Source organism: Ursus americanus, chromosome 19, assembly GCF_024610735.1.
Source record: "Ursus americanus isolate L20-20 chromosome 19, mUrsAme1.1.p, whole genome shotgun sequence".
NCBI lineage: Eukaryota > Metazoa > Chordata > Mammalia > Carnivora > Ursidae > Ursus > Ursus americanus.
In genome coordinates, this window is record NC_142145.1 from 321708 (window position 1) to 342147 (window position 20440).

The 20440-nt window shown below is 52.2% G+C and overlaps 1 protein-coding gene across 4 annotated transcripts in view; it reads left to right on the forward strand.

The window, feature by feature from the left end:
* Window positions 1–764: 764 nt before the first annotated feature.
* SLC66A2 (solute carrier family 66 member 2) overlaps window positions 765–20440 on the forward strand; it is a 53075-nt gene continuing 33399 nt past the window's right edge. For 2 of the 4 annotated variants that reach the window (XM_045790319.2, XM_087869717.1), the window contains exons 1-4: window positions 765–876; window positions 1378–1722; window positions 9234–9367; window positions 17707–17760. In XM_045790319.2, coding sequence (XP_045646275.1) covers window positions 1520–1722; window positions 9234–9367; window positions 17707–17760 — 391 coding nt within the window. In that variant the 5' untranslated portion in view covers window positions 765–876; window positions 1378–1519. The other 2 variants (XM_045790318.2, XM_087869716.1) reach the window with 2 other exon arrangements.

The following is a 20440-nucleotide window of genomic DNA, read 5'->3' on the forward strand; positions in this document are numbered from 1 at the left end:
AGCCACCCGGGCCGCGGGCTTCCTGCACGCCTAGTCCCACCAGCACCTACTCCAGAGCACCTGCACCAGGGCCCCCGAGGGGCTCACCTTGGTCAGGGAGCCCTGGAATGCCTATTTCTTTCTCTGTCAATGGGCACCCTACGGATTCACCTCACAGAGCTCGGCTTGAGATGAAGCCGAGCAACAGAGTTACAGAGCGGAGTGACTGCGTGGGATAAACTCGCGCCGTGAGCGGGCGGTCCCTGGGCCTGGGTCCTCAGAAGAGCCGCCCCGCGGCCTCGCCCGAGACCAGGTTAGCCTCCGACACCGGCTGCTCAGGGCTCGGCCTGCATCAGGGTGGGGAGCCCCGCTCTCAGCTCGTCAGAACACGCGGCCGTGGACGCATCACCTGGCGGCGCGCAGGCACGACCTGCTGGGCTCAGACGCTGCCCGGGTCCCCACGAGAGGGGGTCCCCACGAGAGGGGGTCCCCACGAGAGGGGGCACGCGGACCTCGCGCAAACCTCCGCCAGGGAAAGGACCGGGTCCTCCGTTCTCGGGGGCGCGGCGTCCACACGGCCCCTCGCCCGGCACAGGTGCGGACGCGTCCACGTGTGTCCCCGGCTCTGGAGGAGCGGCTTCGTCAGGCGGGTACTTCCTAACCCGGGCGGGGCGTGCGGGCGGAGCAACGTCGCCACCGCGCCCCCAACCCCCGACCCCTCCCTGGGCGACCGGTGCGCTCTAGGACCCAGCGCCGCTCGGCCCGCCGCCCGGGTGGGCGGGGCTCCTGCATTGTGACGTCACGCGGAGGCGGGGCTGCGGCGCGGACGGACTGACGGACGGAGGACGCAGGACAGACCGGGCGGGGCCGGCGCGGGCGCGGGCGTGGGTGCGGCGGGTAAGGGCCGGGGCCGGGATCCGCAGGCCGCGTGTGGACGCGGACGCCGCGCGGGTCCCCCGCTCCGCGCTCCGGGCTCCGGGTTCGGGGCTTGGGGTGCCGGGCGGGCGGCGGGTCCCAGGACCGAGCTCCGGACCGAGTGTGCCCCCTCCCCCGCCCGGCCGTGCGTCCCACCTCCGGCGCAGCCCACCTCCCTTCCTTGTGAGCGCCCCCCCCCCCCCCGGCCTGAGCGTGCTCGCCCCACCCCGGCCGGGGGCTTCCTCCCGGACCGAGCCACCCCCCCAGAATGAGCGTGCCCCCAGGCCCGCGTCCCCCGCCGTGCGCCCCGCACCTCCCCGCGGGGGCCGGTTCGCGCGCGCGGAGGGCTCCCTGGGACGCCAGCGTCTGGGGAGGGGGGGTCGTGCCCCAGCCGTGAGCCCCGGCGGTGCCCTGGGAGCGCGACCGTCACTGCGCCGCGAGGCCCCTGCTGCCGAGTTCTTACCTCTTCTCCTCTCCCGCCAGGCTCGGATGGTGCAGGATCGCACCGGGCAGCCCCGGCGATGTGGGGGTGACGGTCAGCGCGCGTTCCAGGAGCCCGTGAGAGCGGAGGGGACCCGGGCCAGGTGGACGTCCGTCGCCTGGCAGGGCGACACGGGTGTTCGGAATGGAAGCAGAAGGCTTGGATTGGCTTTTGGTCCCCTTGCACCAGCTGGTTTCCTGGGGGGCAGCTGGGGCCATGGTCTTCGGAGGGGTGGTGCCATATATCCCCCAGTACAGGGACATCCGGAGGACTCAGAATGCTGAGGGCTTCTCTACCTACGTGTGTCTGGTGCTCCTGGTGGCTAATATTTTACGGATCCTCTTCTGGTAAGTTGGGGGCTTTCTGTAGGGGTGCTTCCAGAGAGATGGCTTTCTCTTTTTGGGGTTTCCGAGTGTGGTGGTGGCGGCGGCAGCGTCTGTACTTCCTAGGAAGGAGCTGGTGAAACGCCTGAGATTATTTCCCAGGGAAAATGGTGGGATTGGAGTGGAGAAGCTTACCTGTAATTTTCATTTCATGTCAGTCGTGTATCAACAGATATTTTCCCACAGACGTCTGGGTGCTGGGCAAGTCCTTGGGCTGGGTCCCTGCCCTCAGAATTTGCATGGGAGTTGGAGAGAAAAAACAGGGAATGAAGAAGTAATTAAGACTAACAAAAAATGATGAGCTGTAGGAAGGGCATACTGCTGACCACTGAGCCCCTCAGGAGGGAACACCAGAACCTGGCAGGAAAGAGTGCGCTGGAGCCCTGTGCAGGAAAGGCCGCCCCCCAGCCTTCTCTGTTGTGTGAGCAGGGTGTTGTTGTTGTTGTTGTTGTTGTTTAAAGATTTTTATTTATTTATTCGACAGAGATAGAGACAGCCAGCGAGAGAGGGAACACAAGCAGGGGGAGTGGGAGAGGAAGAAGCAGGCTCATAGCGGAGGAGCCTGATGTGGGGCTCGATCCCATAACGCTGGGATCACGCCCTGAGCCGAAGGCAGACGCCTAACCGCTTAACAGCTGTGCCACCCAGGCGCCCCTGTTGTTGTTTTTTAATAGGAAAGTCCACTTTCTGGAAAATACTTAAGAGACTATTTTTTCTTGCTACTCCCAGCCCAGCTTCCTCTTATTATCATTTGCATTCTGATAAGGAAGTTGAAGTTACTTTTAATAGTTGCTAAAGCCAGGCATGTCTGGGAGGGGGAATTTCTAGAGGAAATGAAATGGTGTCTTATAACCTCATTCTTTTTTTTTTTTTTAAGGATGTGGTGGAGGAGGGGCAGAGAGAGAGAGGGAGAATCTTTTTTTTTTTTTTTAAAGATTTTATTTATTTATTCGACAGAGATAGAGACAGCCAGTGAGAGAGGGAACACAAGCAGGGGGAGTGGGAGAGGAAGAAGCAGGCTCATAGCAGAAGAGCCTGATGTGGGGCTCGATCCCATAACGCCGGGATCACGCCCTGAGCCGAAGGCAGACGCTTAACCGCTGTGCCACCCAGGCGCCCCGAGAGGGAGAATCTTAAGCAGGCTCCATGCCCAGCACAGAACCCGAAGTGGGGCTTGATCTCACAGCCCTGAGATCATGACCTGATCTCAGTCACATGCTTAACAGACTGACCCACCCAGGCGCCCCATTATAGCCTCGTTCTAAGACCAAAACGGTCTGGGACTTTCCCTTCTTCTTGACGGTCCCGACCCTCTGTCAGCACAGACAGGGAGGAAGGTTGCTCAGAAGGACAGCTGAGTGCAGAGGCGGGACGAGGGCTCCAGGCAGCTGGTGTCCAGAGCTCTGTTTATGGCTCCTCCTTTGGGCTTTTTGGTCACTGACTAATCATGTTTTTTGCTAATTCATTTTTCAGTCAACCTTATTGAGGTATGATTTAAGATTAAATAAGTTCACAGTTTGATGAGTTTTGACAATATCCCCTTTCCATCACCATCACAACCAAGATAGGAGTCTTCTGAGCCCAGAAGTTTGCTGTCTCCTCTGTGTGCCATCCAGGATGGGCCCATCCAGCGGTGCCAGGCCCCAGGCAACCTTTGATTCATTTTCACTCTGTGTAGTTTTGGCCTTGTCTGGGGCTTTTCAAAGGTGAGCTGGTAAGTCAGCTGCTCCCAGGAGAATTTGTCAAATCACCAGGTTTGTGTCTAGGCTGGGCTACTTTGGAGGGGGGGGGGTCAGTCGGTGCTTATTTGTTTCTTTTGCACAAGTTAAAAACCCACATTTTGACGATTCCTCCTTTTCCTTTAGCTGGGGGCAGAGATCACTTGCTTCAGGGTGACACATGGCTTCTTTTTCTAAAACGGCTTTAATCAAGTCTTAGGTTGAACAGAAGCAGGTCCTGAAATACAATAGTATCTGACACCTTTGTTAACTCTGAGTGCATGGAGGGGCGTTCAGGAGTCTCCCAGGCGTAGGTTGTGAAATCAGTTTTCTCTCACAGTGGAGGGGAGGTACCTGACATTGGCTTCCTTATGGGGAAAAAAGATCAACTGAGAGGACTCTTCCTTAAGTATGCTTATCCTTCACAATCACAAAAAGAGGATAGAATATCTAATCTACGTCTAAATATCTGGTTTGGAGAAGTCAGAAATTAAACTAATTTCTTGAATGCCAAGTCATCAGGGCCTGTGGATTTAGCTGGCATTTGGACTAGGAGTCGTCTCTTCACTGCAGGGCCTGAGACTTTGAGAAAGAGTCTGGAGCTCTCTGCTAATGCAGCAAGAGTGGCCTTTTGTGAGATTCTAAACTTCGTCCATTGGAGAGTCTATTTCTATACATCCAATTGGTCCTTTCCCGGAGTCAGCACCCTGAACTGTCCTGGGTCACTTGAGAGGTTCTGTGGTGACCACAGGGACACACAGGCCTGCCTTTTTCTCACTCAGTACTCCAGGAGACTGCAGCATTGTGTGGGATGAAGGGAGGGCTGGCAGGGGGCACTGGTCCCTCGAGAGTCTCTCTGGCCTAGGGAATGTGCTTTTTCTGCATTTCACACAGGGCAGTACTTGGGGTTCACACGTGGAGCCCAGCAGGTGGGCTGAGTTCTGTCCAGGACTTGTAAGTAATGTGCGCCTCTGCCCGCCTAGTCCGAAATCCCACTCCTCTGAGGGCGATGCAGAGCCTCCGTTCCATTTCTTCTCTGGAGCCTGTTGGAAGCCCCCACTCCTGGGTCCTCCTCCAGGCTTCATGGTTTAGCAGCCCATATGATTTAATAGGTGTTTGAGGGTCTCCCGTGTTCCAGACACTGGTCCAGATGCTGTAGCTTTTACACTTTAGCAGAAGCATTGTATGGAATGTACCGTATACACATATATGGGTTTTGGCAGGCTCCAGGTGGGATGGAAGCTAGGTCTACACTAGAACAGTGGTGGAGTTAGAACTGAAGAGTGTTTCCCAAAGCTGGCTGAGACCACTGTCCTCAGAACTCCAGTCTGGGAAGCTCCCTGTGGATTTGTGTGTGAGGCTTGTGAGTGGCTCTGTGCTTCTGTAGGAGAGGCTGAGTGAACTGCGTAAACCCTGGGTGTCTGAAACTTGTGAAACTCTAGTGCCTTTATTTTTTTTTAATTTTAAAAAACTTTTAAGAAAAGATTTTATTTCTTTGTCAGGGAGAGAGCGAGCACGAGCACAAGCAGAGGGAGCGGCAGGCAGAGGGAGAAGCTGACTCCCCGCTGCGCAGGGAGCCTGATGTAGGACTCGATCCCAGGACCCTGGGACCATGACCTGAGCAGAAGGCAGACGTTTAACCGACTGAGCCACCCAGGCGTCCCTAAACATTTTTTTTAAAAGAACTTTAAGGTGAGCAAGAGAGAGAGAGCATGAGTACAGAGGGAGAGGGAGAAGCCCACTCTCCACTGAGCAGAGACCACCCCCCATCCAGGTCTCGATCCTAGGACCCTGAGATCATGACCTGAGCCGAAGTCAGACACTTAACAGACTGAGCCATCCAGGCACCCCTCTAGTGCCTTTATTTCTTACAATTCTTATCATCCTTTTGCAAAACTAGCATTTAGCAGATTTATACTCTGTAAAATGCTGATGGATAATATTTTGCCTCAGAAAAGTGGTGTCAGGAGAAACCAGGAGAAGGGCTAAATAATGCCTCGTAAGTAATATTTGCAGACTTGTGATTTTGTAGAGAAGGGGAAGGAGGAGGCCAGGGTGCACAGATGGTATCCTAAGACCTTCCAACCCAGACCCTTGTGCCTTGATAGAGATAGTTCTCAAGCTCCATTTGTATTGGATGAAAACACTGTATCAGAGAGATGGTAATGTTGTATCAGATATTTAATAACATTGTATCGGAGATGCAGTGACATTGTATCAGAAATCAGGGCATACTATCAGACGTGGCAACACCATGTCAGAGATGTAGTAACACCATTTCAGATATGGTAACATTGTATCAAGGATGTGGTAACCTTGTGTCAGGTGTAGTGATGTTCTGTCAGAGATGTAGCAACATTGTATCAGAGATGCAGTGACATTGTATCAGAAATCAGGGAACACTATCAGACGTGGCAACACCATGTCACAGATGTAGTAACACCATTTCAGATATGGTAACATTGTATCAAGGATGTGGTAACCTTGTGTCCAGTGTAGTGACATTCTGTCAGAGGTGTAGCAACATTGTATCGGATGCAGTAACACTGTAGAGATATAACACTGTCAGACACATGGTAACATTCAGCTAAGGGTGTAGAAGTCAGTGTGACACTGGGAGGTTGATACATAACTTCTTTCTACTTGAGCTTTTCTGTTACTTTGAAGACATGAGAGGGTGTTCCCTGTAGAAACTTTTGCTCAAACTTGGTGAAACATTGCATATCCTCTGCAATGTGTATCTTCCTGGGGGAAAGACTAACCCTTTTCGACTGGCTTGTCGAAGCAGCAGGCCCTTCACGTGTCTGGTGGGCTGTCCCATTATTTGCCCTAAGAAGAAGTTGTGCCAACCCACATTCTCAGGGGCAGGAGAGGAGAAAGTGCTGACAGCTCTGTCAGTTTAGCTTGTTAGCTTTAAAGGAAGAAAAAGCTTAACGAATTTGATAAGTAAAAAATGGTATCTTTCCATTTTAATTAGCTTTTAAAAGTTACTAATGACACTGAGCCTTGCTTCATGTTTACTTTGTGTCTTGTATATTGTTTGTGGCAAGTTGTGCTTTTTGAAATTTTGCATCTCGCTTAGCCTGTCTTTCTAAAATCAGTTAAATATTCACCTCTGCTCCCTCTTCCTTCACTTTAAATGGTCTTGTTTTTATTGTAAATATTGAGTTCATCTGGATTCAGTTTTTGGTGTATGGTTTAAGGGGAAGTGCAAACCTTGATTTCTTTGTCCATTTTTTCTAGTCATTGTTTCTGTTGAGAATTTAAAGAACAAAAGTGGCCTTTCTCACATAGTTGCCAAAATTGCACATCTTCAGCCTTATAACTGGAAATTAGCTTGGTGTGAGGAGCCCCAGAGTAACTTATTTTATTGTGGTTTTTCCCCAGCCTGCTCAGAAGGGAAGCATCTCCAGTCTCATTAGGTTGACATTGAACTTTCGCTGTTCCCTTATCTGGCCTTCACCTGTAGATGAGTTGACCCCTGGGGTCAGCTAGGTAATCAGTGGGATCCAGTTCGTAGAAATGACTAGAAATGTCCTTAAATAACCTTAAGGGTAATAGCTGCACTTTATGGGAGAGACGAGGCTCCGAGGCGGTGGGTCACAGGTGCGAGGGCCCTGGAGGCAGCCTGTGCAGACAGCCTGTGCAGTCTGTAAGCACCCCGTCTGTGCGGCTGGCTCAGGAAGCCCCAGGGCACCATCACCTTTCTCCTGCTGCACCTTCTCTTCACTCAGATCTGGCTCGTCAGCCCTTTCTCGCTCCACCCATTTAGCATTTCAGCTCCTCTCCTGTGCACTCCTGAAGCAGCACAGGAGAGGCCCAGGTGAAGCAGCAGGATCCCAGGTGAGCCCAGGTGACATTCCTGGGGAGGCAGGAGGAATCTGGTGGTCATGGAGCTGTCTGCTCTCTGTGTCCTGGTCCTTCTGCCCTTCCTGGGCCCAACTGGCATGGGCCTGAGCCTCTGTGACCTCAGGCCTCCTCTGTCCATTGCTCAGAGACATGGGCTGGGCCTTGACCTCAGAAACCAGTGCAGAATGCTGGTCCTGGAGCTGGTGTCTTGTCCCCCACTCCCCAGGGAATATCTGGCTTTTCCTGGTCGCTTGACCTCCTGTGGGATCCTCCCCTGGATGCGGCTCCCCTCCAGGTGGCACACTGTCACCTGCCGGGCCGGCTTACCCCGGCAGGCAGATCCTGGTCAGAGGTGCCCAGCCGCTGAGCAGAGTTCTCCGGAGAGGCGCTCAGGTTGGCTAGAACGCCGGCAGCGAAGTGCGTTCACAAACACGGGCTTGAAGGAGCTGACTCAGGGCGTGGAGCAGGTACAAGCATCGTTTCTCCGTGTGAAGGAACGTTATTTCTTCTTGACCATGTAGGTAAATTTTCTTACTGGGGAGGCACACTTTTCAAAGACACGCTCCTCAGCTGGGAGAGCCGGCTGCATCTGATCTTGTCCTTCACAGCAAGCCTGGCAGCTGAGTTTTTGTCCTGATTTCTCCTTGATCTGGTGTTGGCAGGTGCTGGGTGCCTGGGCCCATGCCGCGCCGAGAGCTCTGCCCCAGCTCTGTGTCGTGGGTGTGCTCCTGCCGAGCCTTGGGTCAGCTCTCAGTGACCGTCTGTCTGGGGGGAGGGGAGCAGGGTGTCGACTCAAGCCAGAGTGAGTGAGAGGGAGGTGGGGAGGTGGGCCGGGTGGTTTTCTCTGTATCTTCTTCTTTTCAGGAACAGCTGGGAAATCAGACTGCCATGCAGGGTCTCTTGACTTGATGCACTGACTACCAGCTCAAGTTCTGGAGACACCCTTCAGGCCATGTTGCAGCCAGACCTAGTGGGATTCCAAAGAGCCAGGCTAGAGTCAGGGTTGAGGCTTTAAAGGGCGCTATGTCCAGCCTAGCCTTAGAGACGGGCCTGGGTCAGCAGTGACTCTCGTGGCAGAGACCCCTAGCTGGTGCTTGAAGGGCGGTGCTGCTGTTCCCTGGCGTTTGGGGTCTGCCAACCTGCCCAGCTTGTGCTGGTCACTAGATTGTGGTTCTCACCTCCAGGAGCTCATGGCTGAGTTGGTGAGACACTTCACCACCAGAAAAACATCAACAGGAAGGCCATGAGAGCTGGGCAGGGTTGGGGGCTTAGCAAAGAGAGTGGGCTGGGAGGCCTGGGCAGGGAGTCAGGGCCTCAGGTTGGGGGTGGGAGGTCGTACCCTCAGCTGCCTTCTCCTCTTCTCTGGTGGGGGGGTGCCCTGGCCCCCCGCTGCTCTGCTCATACTGTGGGTTGCCCCACTGACCCTACTCATCTGAGGCAGGACCTCCAGTCATTCCTGGACTCTGGTGTGAGTATTCAGGGAATCAGGTGGTCTAGAAACTGTGGGCTTCTGGCAGTGACTGGGGCCTCTGTCGGAAGGGTGCCTGGCTGTGTGGCGAGGGGATGCCGGAGGCCCACTCCCACCCCCATCTGCGGTTTCTGGGGAGGAGAGTGTGGTTTTTGAGAAGGCCTGCATATGATTCTGAGAGGTGTCCCTGCAGAGGGGGTGTTGCGGCCCCTGGTCCGGGTGTCCTGGAGTGCTCCCAGCCCCCGCCCCCCAGCTCTGTCTCCCGGCAGAGGCTGGAGGCCCAGGCTCTCAGGGCCGTAGGCTGTGATGGATGTGAGAGGCCATCTGGGGGCTGCTCAGAAGGTGGCCGTGGGGGCCTTGGTTGGGAGCCGGGCAGGGAGAGGCGGCGCGGCCCCTGGGGCCGGGGCCCTCCTGATGTCGTCGTCTCTTTACCTCCCCAGGTTTGGAAGGCATTTTGAGTCACCGCTGCTGTGGCAAAGCATAGTCATGATCTTGACCATGTTACTGATGTTGAAACTCTGCACCGAAGTCCGCGTGGCCAATGAGCTGAACGTAAAACGCCGTTTCTTTGCAGGTTGGTGATCTGCAGCTTTGGGAATAAAGCACTCAGTCAACAGCAAAACCCACGGTGTGTTCGTGGGCGAAGTAAGAGCCGCTTGGGCGTCCCCTGAGCAGCCCCCCTTCCACCAAACGCACGGTTATGTGTAACTGGTGTTTGTGTTTTCAGTGTGCTGAGTGTTTATTTAAAATGGGATAGTTTCTTCCCTGGAATTTGGGCAGGTTATGAGCTGACCTTAATGTGTTCCCATCCACTGGTGGTTACGTGGGGTTTCTGGATTGGGGTAGGAGTATGTTTCTGTCGGTGTCTTTTCTCACATGATCGGGTCAGAGAAAGTTATTGCCCAAGAAGGCAGTTTTTTCTCTTTGTGTGGCTGGTACGTAAACATTCCCTTTCAGTTACCGTCTACCTGTGGCTGAGTTAACTGGGATCTTCCTCACGTACCTTGTTAAACATTCACCCAAAGTCATGCTTTTGTGGGGCCAGTGGGTCGTCCCCTGCAGCCGGCGGGCAGGGTCTGCATGCTTGGGCAGGACGAATTGCATGCCCCCCCCCCCCCACGCTGCTCCATGACTTTGTGGCTCAGGAAAGAGAAAATACTTCTTGTTTTTGCCTTTTCCTTTGAAAAAGCTCCTTCTGGGCTGATGTTCTGTGTGAGCACACAGAAGGGTTAATGCCTTACTTCTGGTTTTCTTCTAGTTACTAAGTAGATGACAGCTCTCACTTTGGTTTTGTCTGAAGTGGCGTGTGTTTAATCTCAGATGTTGCTTAGGGAAGTGTTTTTGCTAGCGTGTGTTTAGTTCTGGGGCTCCTGTGGACTTGAGGTCTTGCTCCTGTATTTTCATTCCTGATGGTTATTTTCTTTCCGTTTGAGCGGATCCTTTCCCCTGTGTCACTTCTGTTTTTAGAGATGAAGGTATGCCGGTTTCAGTCTTTGTGGAAAGTAGGTCAGCCTCCAGCTCTGATGGGTGGCCTGGACCAGTTCGTGTCACTTTCACCGTCAAGACCACACGGTCTGCTTCGGCTGTGGTTTTGTTCTTTCTCCCCCATTGCTTTCTCCTCTGTTGTCTGTTCTCATCTCTCGCCGTGGTGATTTGGGAAATCGCACCAGGCGGTGCTGGCTGTACGGCCTGGTCTCGCCTTGAGAGCAGGGCTTTTCCGTCAGCCCTTAGGAGGAGGGGCTGGGCTCTTTAATTTCTCTGCTGGCGCGACTTCTGCCCCTTCTGTCTGTGATCTATGAGCCTCACCTTCAGTATGGCACGGGGTCTGCACCAGCTCCCGTGGGGGGGGCGGGGCGTGGGGTTCATCAGTAGGATCTCTGCTCCCCCAGGGAAGGAGGAAAGGCAGGAGAAGACACTTGGTATCCACGGTTGCTCAGTGTCCCTATGCCCCAGGCTCTGAAATGGGAGACCAGGTTTCATGATCTTATTGGCAACAGTGTGAGGCTCTCATGAGGGGGTGCCGGACGCAGCAGGGGTGTGGGCCTCCAGGCCACGGAGGAGTCTTAGAGTTTAACCTTTCTGTGACCTGGTTGAAAGACAGGCCGTCTGCAGCCTGCACTTGCTGTCTCCCTTCTTGGAGTCTCACCGGCAGGTCTCCAGGAGGCATGGGTGAGGGTTAGGGCAGGGGCAGACGTCGTGAGCAGGGAGAGGGGCCTCTTCCCGCAGCCTCTTGGCACCAGAGTCCTCTCTCATTCTGTCTTGACTGCTAGTGTCATATATAAATTCTTCCATAAGGACTATTTGTAATTCTGGTTAACTAGAATGGATTGAGTTAAAATAGTGAATCCCAATTTCCAGGGATAGGGCTGCAATCTGAATTTTAACAGGTGACTCCCTCTGTGATGAGCAGATGAACGGAGCCCAGGTATGTTCACGCCTGGGAACCTGTGAAGTGCCACGTCACGTGGTACGGGGGCTGCAGAGGTGACGAGGGCTGAGGCCTCCAGTGGGGGTTGTCCTGGCCTGTCTGGATCAGGACCTTACAGTAGAAGAGAGAGGAGACGGTCAGGGATGGACTGGAGGAAGAAGTGGTTCTGGCTTTGGACATGGGGGGGGGCACGTGCCGAAAGCGCAGCAGGCTCTGGAGGCTGGAACGGCCCTCATCTTCCAGCCAGCAAGGACATGGGGACCTCGGCCTCGGACATACAGAAAACAAAGAAGTAAAACAGCAGACACAAATCCAAACACATCAAAATAGCATTAAATTTGAAAGAATTAAACAACGAAATCAAAGGGCATAACTGTCAGAATGAATTTTTTTTTAAGTTCCACTATATGCTTTCTACAGGAAACACAGTTTAGGTTCAAAGATACAGAGAAGTTAAAAGAATGGCCGGGGGGCGCGGGGGTGGCTCCGTCGGTGAAGCGTCTGCCTTCCGCTCAGGTCATGATCTCAGGGTCCTGCGGTCGAGCCCCGCGTCAGGCTCCCTGCTCAGCGGGGACTCTGCTTCTCCCTCTGCCTCTGCCCCTCGCCCCACCTCACGGCTGCGGCAGGCTTTGACCGGGCCTGTCCCTGCCCAGCTGGCCTCCTCTGCAGTTTGGCTCTGGGGGAGGGTGGAGGACAGGGCTTCGTGACCCCAGGCTCGCTTCTGGGCCCCCAGACAGCCTCAGCTGGAGAGCACACCCCTGAGCTCCGCATGCCGGGACACGGCTCGCTGTGCTTGAGAACACGTGAGACTCGTATTTAATTCTCGAATCCAGTCAGATTTACGTACTTTAGCGTCTCCTGTGTACGAGCCACACAGCACACCCCTAAGGACAGCTTTTCAATGAAACGCGGTTTTATTTCCTGTCCTCTGCCGGGAGTGGGAGGCTGGGGGATGAAAACGCGGACCAGCCGGGCTGGAAGCTCTGCGCTCCGTGACCGCAGTGCCGTGGGCCTCCCTGTGGAAGGCGGGCGGCCCCCACTTCCTGGCGGTTTTCTGCTGGGTGTTGGGGAGGTTGCCCGAGGCAGGCTGACCGTGCACACTTTCAAGTACTTTATGAAGGAAATCTTTAATCGCCGTATTTCAGCGTTCTCATAGGATAGTCAGACAACAAAAATGATAAAAGCGTAAATGTTTTAAATGTTTAACAACTGTCTTTTATGGAGGTTTTCAATTTTGAAGGTCACCAGTTCAGCTTGGAAGTTAAGATTAAAGAAATATGGGGCGCCTGGGTGGCGCAGTCGTTAAGCGTCTGCCTTCGGCTCAGGGCATGATCCCAGTGTTCCGGGATCGAGTCCCACATCGGGCTCCTCCACTGGGAGCTGCTTCTTCCTCTCCCACTGCCCCTGCTTGTGTTCCCTCTCTTGCTGTCTCTCTGTCAAGTAAATAAATAAAATCTTAAAAAAAAAAGATTAAAGAAATAAATGGATTCAAAGGAAAGAAAGCAGGTTACTTACAAAATTAAATGTATAATTTCTTATCTGATTATAAAGAGCAGTATGTTCTCATTGTCGACGTTTTGGGGAAGAGAGAGGACTATAAAAGCAAGGGGCTTTCCACCCGGAGGTGAGATCTGTGGACGTTGGGGACACTTTTGCAGTCTGTCTCCTGTCACAAAAGGGATTATTTCAAAATGAGGCTCAAATTCTTAAAATGTCTCCTTGCACTGGGGGTTCTTTCTGTGCCCTCATTCAGACACCGTGGAGGCTGGGCTGGGGCGTGGGTCCCAGAGGTGGCTTCCGCCTGTGAGGACGGCCCGGCTCACGTGTTTCAGGAAGAAATCTCTTGGAGACGCTGTTGTGGACCCACTGAGTCACTACGGAGTGGGAGTGAAGCTTGACGTGTCTTGTATGTGCTATGTTTCTCCTTTCCGTCTGTCACATTTTATTGTGGAGAAATTCCAGCGCGTGCAGAATCGCGAGAGTGTGTATGGGCTCCCCGTGTAATCGTGCCCACCTCCCACTGCTCCCCTAGGCCTGTTCACATGGCCTGCCTGCGATTTTGGAGCAAATTCCATCCGTGCCCTGTCTGTAAACAGTTCATAATGTCTCTCTAAAAGAGAAGGACTTAAAAAAAATACCACCCTACCATTATCAGCCATAAAAGATGAATTCCTTAATTATCAAGTACGCAGCTGACATGTAAGTTTCTAGCTGCCTCGTCACTTCCTCATTTCTCGCAGCTTTATCTCCTCGAGCCAGGGTCCAGTTACAGGAGGCACACGGTGATCAGCTGCTTGTCTTTTTTTTTTTTCTTAAGATTTTTTCGATTTGTTAGAGAGAGAGAGCATGAGCAGGGGGAGGGGCAGAGGGAGAGGGAGAAGCAGACTCCCTGCTGAGAAGAGAGCCTGAGGCAGGACTCGATGCCAGGACTCTGAGTGCATGACCTGAGCTGAAGGCAGATGCTTCAGTGACCAAGCCGCCCAAGACCAAGACACCTGCTGATTGCAGGTTCTCCCAAAGTCCCTTTGTCTCGTGAAGCTTGTGCGCTGTTACATCAGGTAGCTTGCTCTGTGCGCTTGTGCGTGCCGTGTCCCCAGCGCTCTGCTGTGGGGAACGCCGAATCGAGACCTCAGCCACATCTGCTTGTGGACAAGATTCCTGCTACTGCAGGGGACGTTTGAGAGGCCCGCACAGAGGTGGTCCCAGCCTGGCTTCTGCTGGTCACATCTTCCTGTCTCTGTGAGAGAACGTTGGAAAAAGATCACTGGATCCAAAGGTCTGGTCAGGTCTAGGTTTGGTTCTTTTTACTTTTTGCCGACTGTTGTGTTCTTCCACAAGGACGCACATCTTGTCGGCTTGTCTCTTTCCGGATGCTGGTGGTGGTGGTGGGTGCCCGGTGCCTAAACCCGCTTGTGGTGAGGATGTGGAGCGTTGAGGGTCTGTCTTTGCTCACCTGTTTGCTGGAGGGCTTCTCTGAAGGGAAACCTCCCCTGTAAATGCCATTCAGGGATCCAGTGGTATAATTTATGAACTCAAGGCAGGTAATTGCTTCTTTCTCTTTATTTGCCAGTTTTCAAAACTGGTTCCCTAGCATCTTGCAGCAGTGCTCCTGCTGTTTTCCTATTCTGAGTGTATGGATTTAAGATCCTTATTTGATGTGTTTCTCTTGAGTGCCATTGTTGTATTTGTTGACGGCCCCATTGGCGCCTGTCTGCCCCAGGAGCCTCTTCAGTTGCTCCCGACCTTCTGGCGTAGACGAGTGGCCCCTCAGACCCCTGATCTTGGTGGGACAGGACACTCTGCATGTGTCATCATCATCTTTTCCTGCCCGAGACCTGGAGCCGGCCATTTCTCCAAGGAGCCCTTGTGGTAGCTGGGTGTGGCGTTTGGAGACCACACTCTGGTCACTGGAACAGCCTTGGGATTGGGGGCTGTTTTTGGCTCGTTCAGGGGATGGGAGGTTTTGTGGCAGATGAAAGAGTTCAGGTGAGCTGACACCTCGGGTTGACTCCGTGGAGCCCTTCAGTCGCATCTCTGCTTTTCCACGGGCTTCTCAGGGACCCAAGGATGAAGGAATGTCAGGACTCACTTCCCCCTCTGCTCACGGTGGTCTTTGTTTTCTTGGGGGTCCCAGGACGATGCATTCTTACCATCGATTACCTTGTTCAGAGTCCCTGGGAATAGTGGCTCCTTATGGGGGGGGGGCCCAGCTGCACACACAGCAGGCTTGTTTGTTCCTTTTTATTCAAGAAAGAAAATTGTCTGTGGCTCAAAGTCAGCTGTTGCCTTCATTTGACTCTTCCCCACATCTCAGCACTCCACACTCCAGGATGGAATTGGCTGGGGAGGTGGGCGGGGGAATGGGGAGTGACTGCTGTGGGGACAGGGTTCCTTCCTAGGTGATGAAAGTGCTCTAAAATTAGACCGCTGTGGTTGCACAACTCTGAACATGCTGGAAGCCACTCACTTCAACGGCTGAACTTTTATTATCTGTGGTTCTGTCTCAATAAAACTACAAAGTGTTGGATGGAGGGTCACATACCATTCTGAGAATGAAAGCTGAGGACCACCCCCGCCAAGCCCCTGGAAGATGTTTATCTGTAAGCCAGTCTGCATTTCTAAGGGTTGATCGGTGCCCTTGGACACTAGGTTAGGAACCCTGTATCTGTCCTGCCCACAGCCCTGACTCTGACGTAGGTCTTGTCTGCGTTTTGCCTGGACCTCCTCCTGGTCCCCGGTCTCCAGGTTGTCTGTAACCGTAACCATCGCCCCTCTATGGCCCTCATGCCCTGCCCCTCCGAGGTGGTCTCCATGTGGCTACGGCAGTGGATCTCACACCGTGACAAGGACCAGAAGCCCCTGGAAGCTGCTGATGATCTGGCCCTCGTCAGCTTACCAGCCCTTCCTCCTGCTGTCCCCGAGCAGTCCTCTGGCATTCGGGACGGCCAGTTCTGTCTGAGCTCACGCTGGAACTCCAGTCTTGTCGTGCTCTGTTCCAGTCTCTGTGGCGGCTCGACAAGTAACCCCAAAACCTGGTGCCTTGTGTCTCTTTCACTCTCGTGTCCCTCCCTCCTTCCTTTTCTCTCCCTTGCTCACATGTCTGGGGAGTCTGCTGGCACATCCTCACGTGGCCTCCTCATGTGGCCTCAGCTTCCTTACGACATGGCATCCAGGTTTCCAGGGGAGCGTCTGAGAGAGAACCGGGTGGGAGCTGTGACTTTCTTATGATCTGGTCTTGGAAGTCATGCAACATTGTCTCTGCAGACTGGAGTGGTCACAGTTCCCTGGAATCGGGGGGCGAGGACACAGATGCCGTGTCCAGCGGGGAGCGGCGAGGCTCTGACGTGAGTGTGGACACATTGCTGAGGCTAGTTCTGATCCGTTGTGCCTGGCCTGGGCTACATGCTCAGCACAGACGCGTGAAAGCGTGTGATTGTGGACCGTGTGTTCCTGACTGGGCTTCCAGCCTCAGCACCGGCTCGCTTCCAGTCTGTCCTGCAGAGATGTTTCTCTACTTTCGAGCCAGGAGACCTCAGGTGGCTTGACGCCGTCCTTCAGAAAGAGTCCTCCGACAGGGACTTGAGTCTCCCCACCCTGACCTCGCCTGCCTACCAGCTGCTGCTTTTCCTCCCCCATTGTGCTGCCGGGAGAGCGGGAGAGCGCCATGGGCCACGTTTTCTCACTCCCGGGCCTCACCCTGGCCTCGCCCTGCTGCCTGGCGTGCTTCCAAGCTCTGTTGTCTGCTGGGCGTGATAAGGCCTGGGATGAGAGGGGAGACGGTGTGTGGGTGTCTGACCTGCACTTGGAACCACATTGAGCTGTCTGTCCTGTGAGCAGTCTGTCCTGCGTCCCCTCTGTTCCCTCCCCATTCCACTTTGGGACCTGATCGTTAGAAGAAGTGTCAATGAGCAGTGAAATTGGTCTCAAGCAAGAAATAGAAGCAAAAAGCTGAGGAAGTCCAGTTTAGTCTGGGTATTCCAGCCCAGCAGTTCCAGGAGGTGGAGCTGGGGAGGGGCTGGGTGAGGAGATGAGGCCACTGCTCGCTCTCTGGTGCTCTGGTTCGGGGGCTGTCACGTGGGCCGGGCAGCCACTCCTTGTAAGCAGGGTCTGTGGGCATCTGCTGGCCCCCAGCACGGAGCCAGTCAGGCGTTTTCTTTTAGCTGTTTACTTGCAGTCTGTTCTTCTGTGGGGGGAGCCTCGTTCCGCAGGGCAGACGGCACATAACTGAGTCCAGTGGCCCTCCATCCATCTTCCAGATCCTGGGCTCCAGCCTGCAGGCACTCTGGTGTATCTTCAAGGGTGGTGGGCTGCCGTCCTGGACAGCACAGAGTCGGGGGCTTGGGGGGAGGCTGGGCTGCTGCAGGAGCGAGGTCCCCCAGAGTGGAGTCATCTCATGCTGTGTCAGGTGCTGCTGCGTGGGCCGGGGAGGAGACAGCTGGCCTCGCGCTCCCTGGCGGGATGGAACGTGGCGTTGTCTCTAGGCCACATGCTTGTCAAGTTCACATGCTGAACTTGCTCCCTGTTCCCAGCGAGCATTTCCTCGAGTGTACTCTGAAAACAGCTTTATGCAGCAGCCTTCGGAGGACTTAGACCCTGGGACAACTGTTGCAATCAGAGCTTGCACAGAGATGAGTTTTCAGGGGAAAACAAGTTGTATCCGCTTTCTCTCTCAGCACAGCAGACATGTAATGGGCTTTATGCCACCTCTGACCTTAGGAAATGTCATTTTTCAATTTTTGCCCAAGATTTCCTCCTCCTGCCCCAGGCACTTCTACTGGAAGAGGGTAGGTTTGGGGAAAAATAGTTCAGAAAGTAAATTTCCTAATACACGGAAACCAAGATCTTGTGCTTCTGTTCCAGTGTTTTTTGTTTTTGATTTTAAAACAAATGCAAAGAGGGCTGGGAGCCAGAGCTGCTTATCAGTGTTAAAACCAGTCTGTTTCTGTCTCTTCCTCTTTTCTGTTCTTCTGTTTCTTTAAATGTAGCTGCAGATACTAAGGATGAAGAAATCAAGGTCCCCCCCAGGCGGTCGTATCTGGGTACGTACCACAGCGCATGAGGCTGCTTCAATCCTTCTGTGCACTCTGTCCCCTGCTCCGCCCTCACTGTCCTGCTGTGTGTGGTTCCTTTTACTAAGTGCGGCCATGTCTCCAGCAAACTAACCAACCCACAGCCTGCTGTGTTTAAGCATGAACTAGTTCCTAGAAACCTTCCCGTTGTGCGTGGTGCGTGTGTGTGTGTGTGTGTGTGTGTGTGTGTGTGAGAGAGAGAGAGAGAGAGAGAGAGGGAGGGAGGGAGGGAGGGAGGGAGACGGAGGTGGTAACAGACGATCAGAGTACAAGTTTTGGAATGCTTTTGTTAAGTGTTTACAAAATGTTCTGTTCTTTTGATGCTATGGTAAATGGAATTGTTTTCTTAATTCCATTTTGGATTGTGCATTGCTATCTTGTAGAAATAAAATTGGTTTCACATATTGATCTTGTATCCTGTGGCTTTGCTGGTCTCATTCATTAGTTCTAATGGCTTTTTAGTGTATGTTTTAGGATTTCTGTATAAAAGATTATATCATCTGCAAATATAATTTTACTTTTTCTGTTCCGATCGGGGCTTTTTCTTTTTCTTGCCTAATCACCCTAGAATTAGAAGTGGCTCGGGTGGTGAGTACAGATACACTTGTCTTGTTCCTGGTCTTAATGAGAAGGCATTGTGTCAGCGTCCAGCAAGTTTCCGTAGATGCCTCATATTAGACGAAGCAGAACCTTTCTACTTGGAGTTTATTAGTGTCGTCTTTATTTTAATTGTGAAACGAGTTGGCGTTTGTGTTATGCTTTTCTGTGTCTGTCGAGTTGATCGTATGGTTTTGTCCTTTATTCTACACTGACTGATATTTGTATGTTGAACCAACATTGCGTTCTTGGGATAAATCCCATCTGATCGTGACGTGTAACCCTTTTTATAAGTTGCTGGATTCCGTTTGCTACCATGATGTCAAGGATTTTTGTGCCCATATTCACAAGAGCTATTGCTCTGCCTTTTTTTTTTTTTTAATTCTTGTGATGATTTTGGTTTTACTATCAGGATAGTACTGGTCTTATAAGTCAGGCTGGGAATGGGAAGTGTTCCCTCCTTTTCTGTTTTAAGTTTGTGAAGGATTGGTATCAATTCTTTATTAATTAAAATTTTTTTTATTGAGGTGTAATTGACAGATAACATCAGCTTCAAGTGTAAGTCAGTCTAGTTAACATCAGTCATGGTTACATGGTTACAAAATTTTTTTTTATGTTGAGGACTTCTAAGATCTACTCTCACTAAACAACTTTCAAACATGCAACACAGTATTGTCAGCTGCAGTCTCCATGATGTGACTTATTTATTTTGTAACTGAAAGCTTGTACCTTTGACCATATTCACCCATGGTACCCAGCCTGAATCCCCCACCTCTGGTAACCAGCAGTCTGTTCTCTGTATCTGTGGGCTTGTTTGGTTTTGTTTCTTTAGATTCCACACATAAATGCAATCATATGGTATTTGTGGTTTTCTGTCTGACTTAAGTATTTTCTAACTTCCTTTGAGATGACTTCTTTGACCCATTTTTATTTATGTTGTTTCACTTGCACATATTTGTGAAATCCCCAGATTTCCATCTGTTACTGATTTCTAATTTAATTCATTGTAGTTGGAGAATATACTTTGTTTTATGCTAGTCATTTTACATTGAGGCTTGTTTCGTGGCCTCATGGAAGGTCTGTCCTGGAAATGTCCCATGTGCACAATATCCGTTGCTGGTAAAAGTGGCGAGAGTCTGTTAGTTTCACAGAGTTCAGATCCTTAGTCCTCTTCCTGGTTGTTACACCCATGACTAAGAGCATGTATTGAAATCTCACACTATTTTTGAATTATTTGGTTTTCTTTACCCTTCTGTCAGGTTTTGCCTGCTCTGTTTTGGGGGACTGTTGTTAGGTGCATCTGTGTTTATAAGTTTATAGTTTTATCTGACTGATGGATTGGCCCTTTATTGTTATGAATTGTCCCCCTATTTCTAGTAATTCTTGTTTTGTTTTAAAGTCTCTTTTTTTCTGATCTTTTTTTTTTTTTTAAGATTTTTCTATTTTTTTTTTTTTAATTCAACAGAGATAGAGACAGCCAGAGAGAGAGGGAACACAAGCAGGGGGAGTGGGAGAGGAAGAGGCAGGCTCCCAGCGGAGGAGCCTGGTGTGGGGCTCGATCCCAGAACGCCGGGATCTCGCCCTGAGCCGAAGGCAGACGCTTAACCGCTGTGCCACCCAGGCGCCCCTCTTTTTTTCTGATCTTAGTATAGCTACCACAGACCTCCTATGATTGCTGTAGTATGATAATTTTTTTTATTCTTTTACTTTTTCTAAAAAAGATTTTTATTTGTTTATTTAAGAGAGAGAGAGCGTACATCATACATGAGTGGGGCGAGGGGCAGAGGCAGAGGGAGAAGCAGGCTCACCGCTGAGCAGGGAGCCCCACGCGGGACTCGGTCCCAGGACCCTGAGATCGTGACCTGAGCCAAAGGCGGACTCTCAGCCGACTGAGGCACCCAGGCACCCCTCCATTCTTTTACTTTTTACTTGTATCCTTGAATCTGAAGTGTGTTATCTGTAGACAGCATATAGTGGAACTTAAAAAGAAAATTCATCCTGGCAATTGTGCCCTTTGATTTGGGTTCTTTAATTCATTCATGTTTGATGTTAC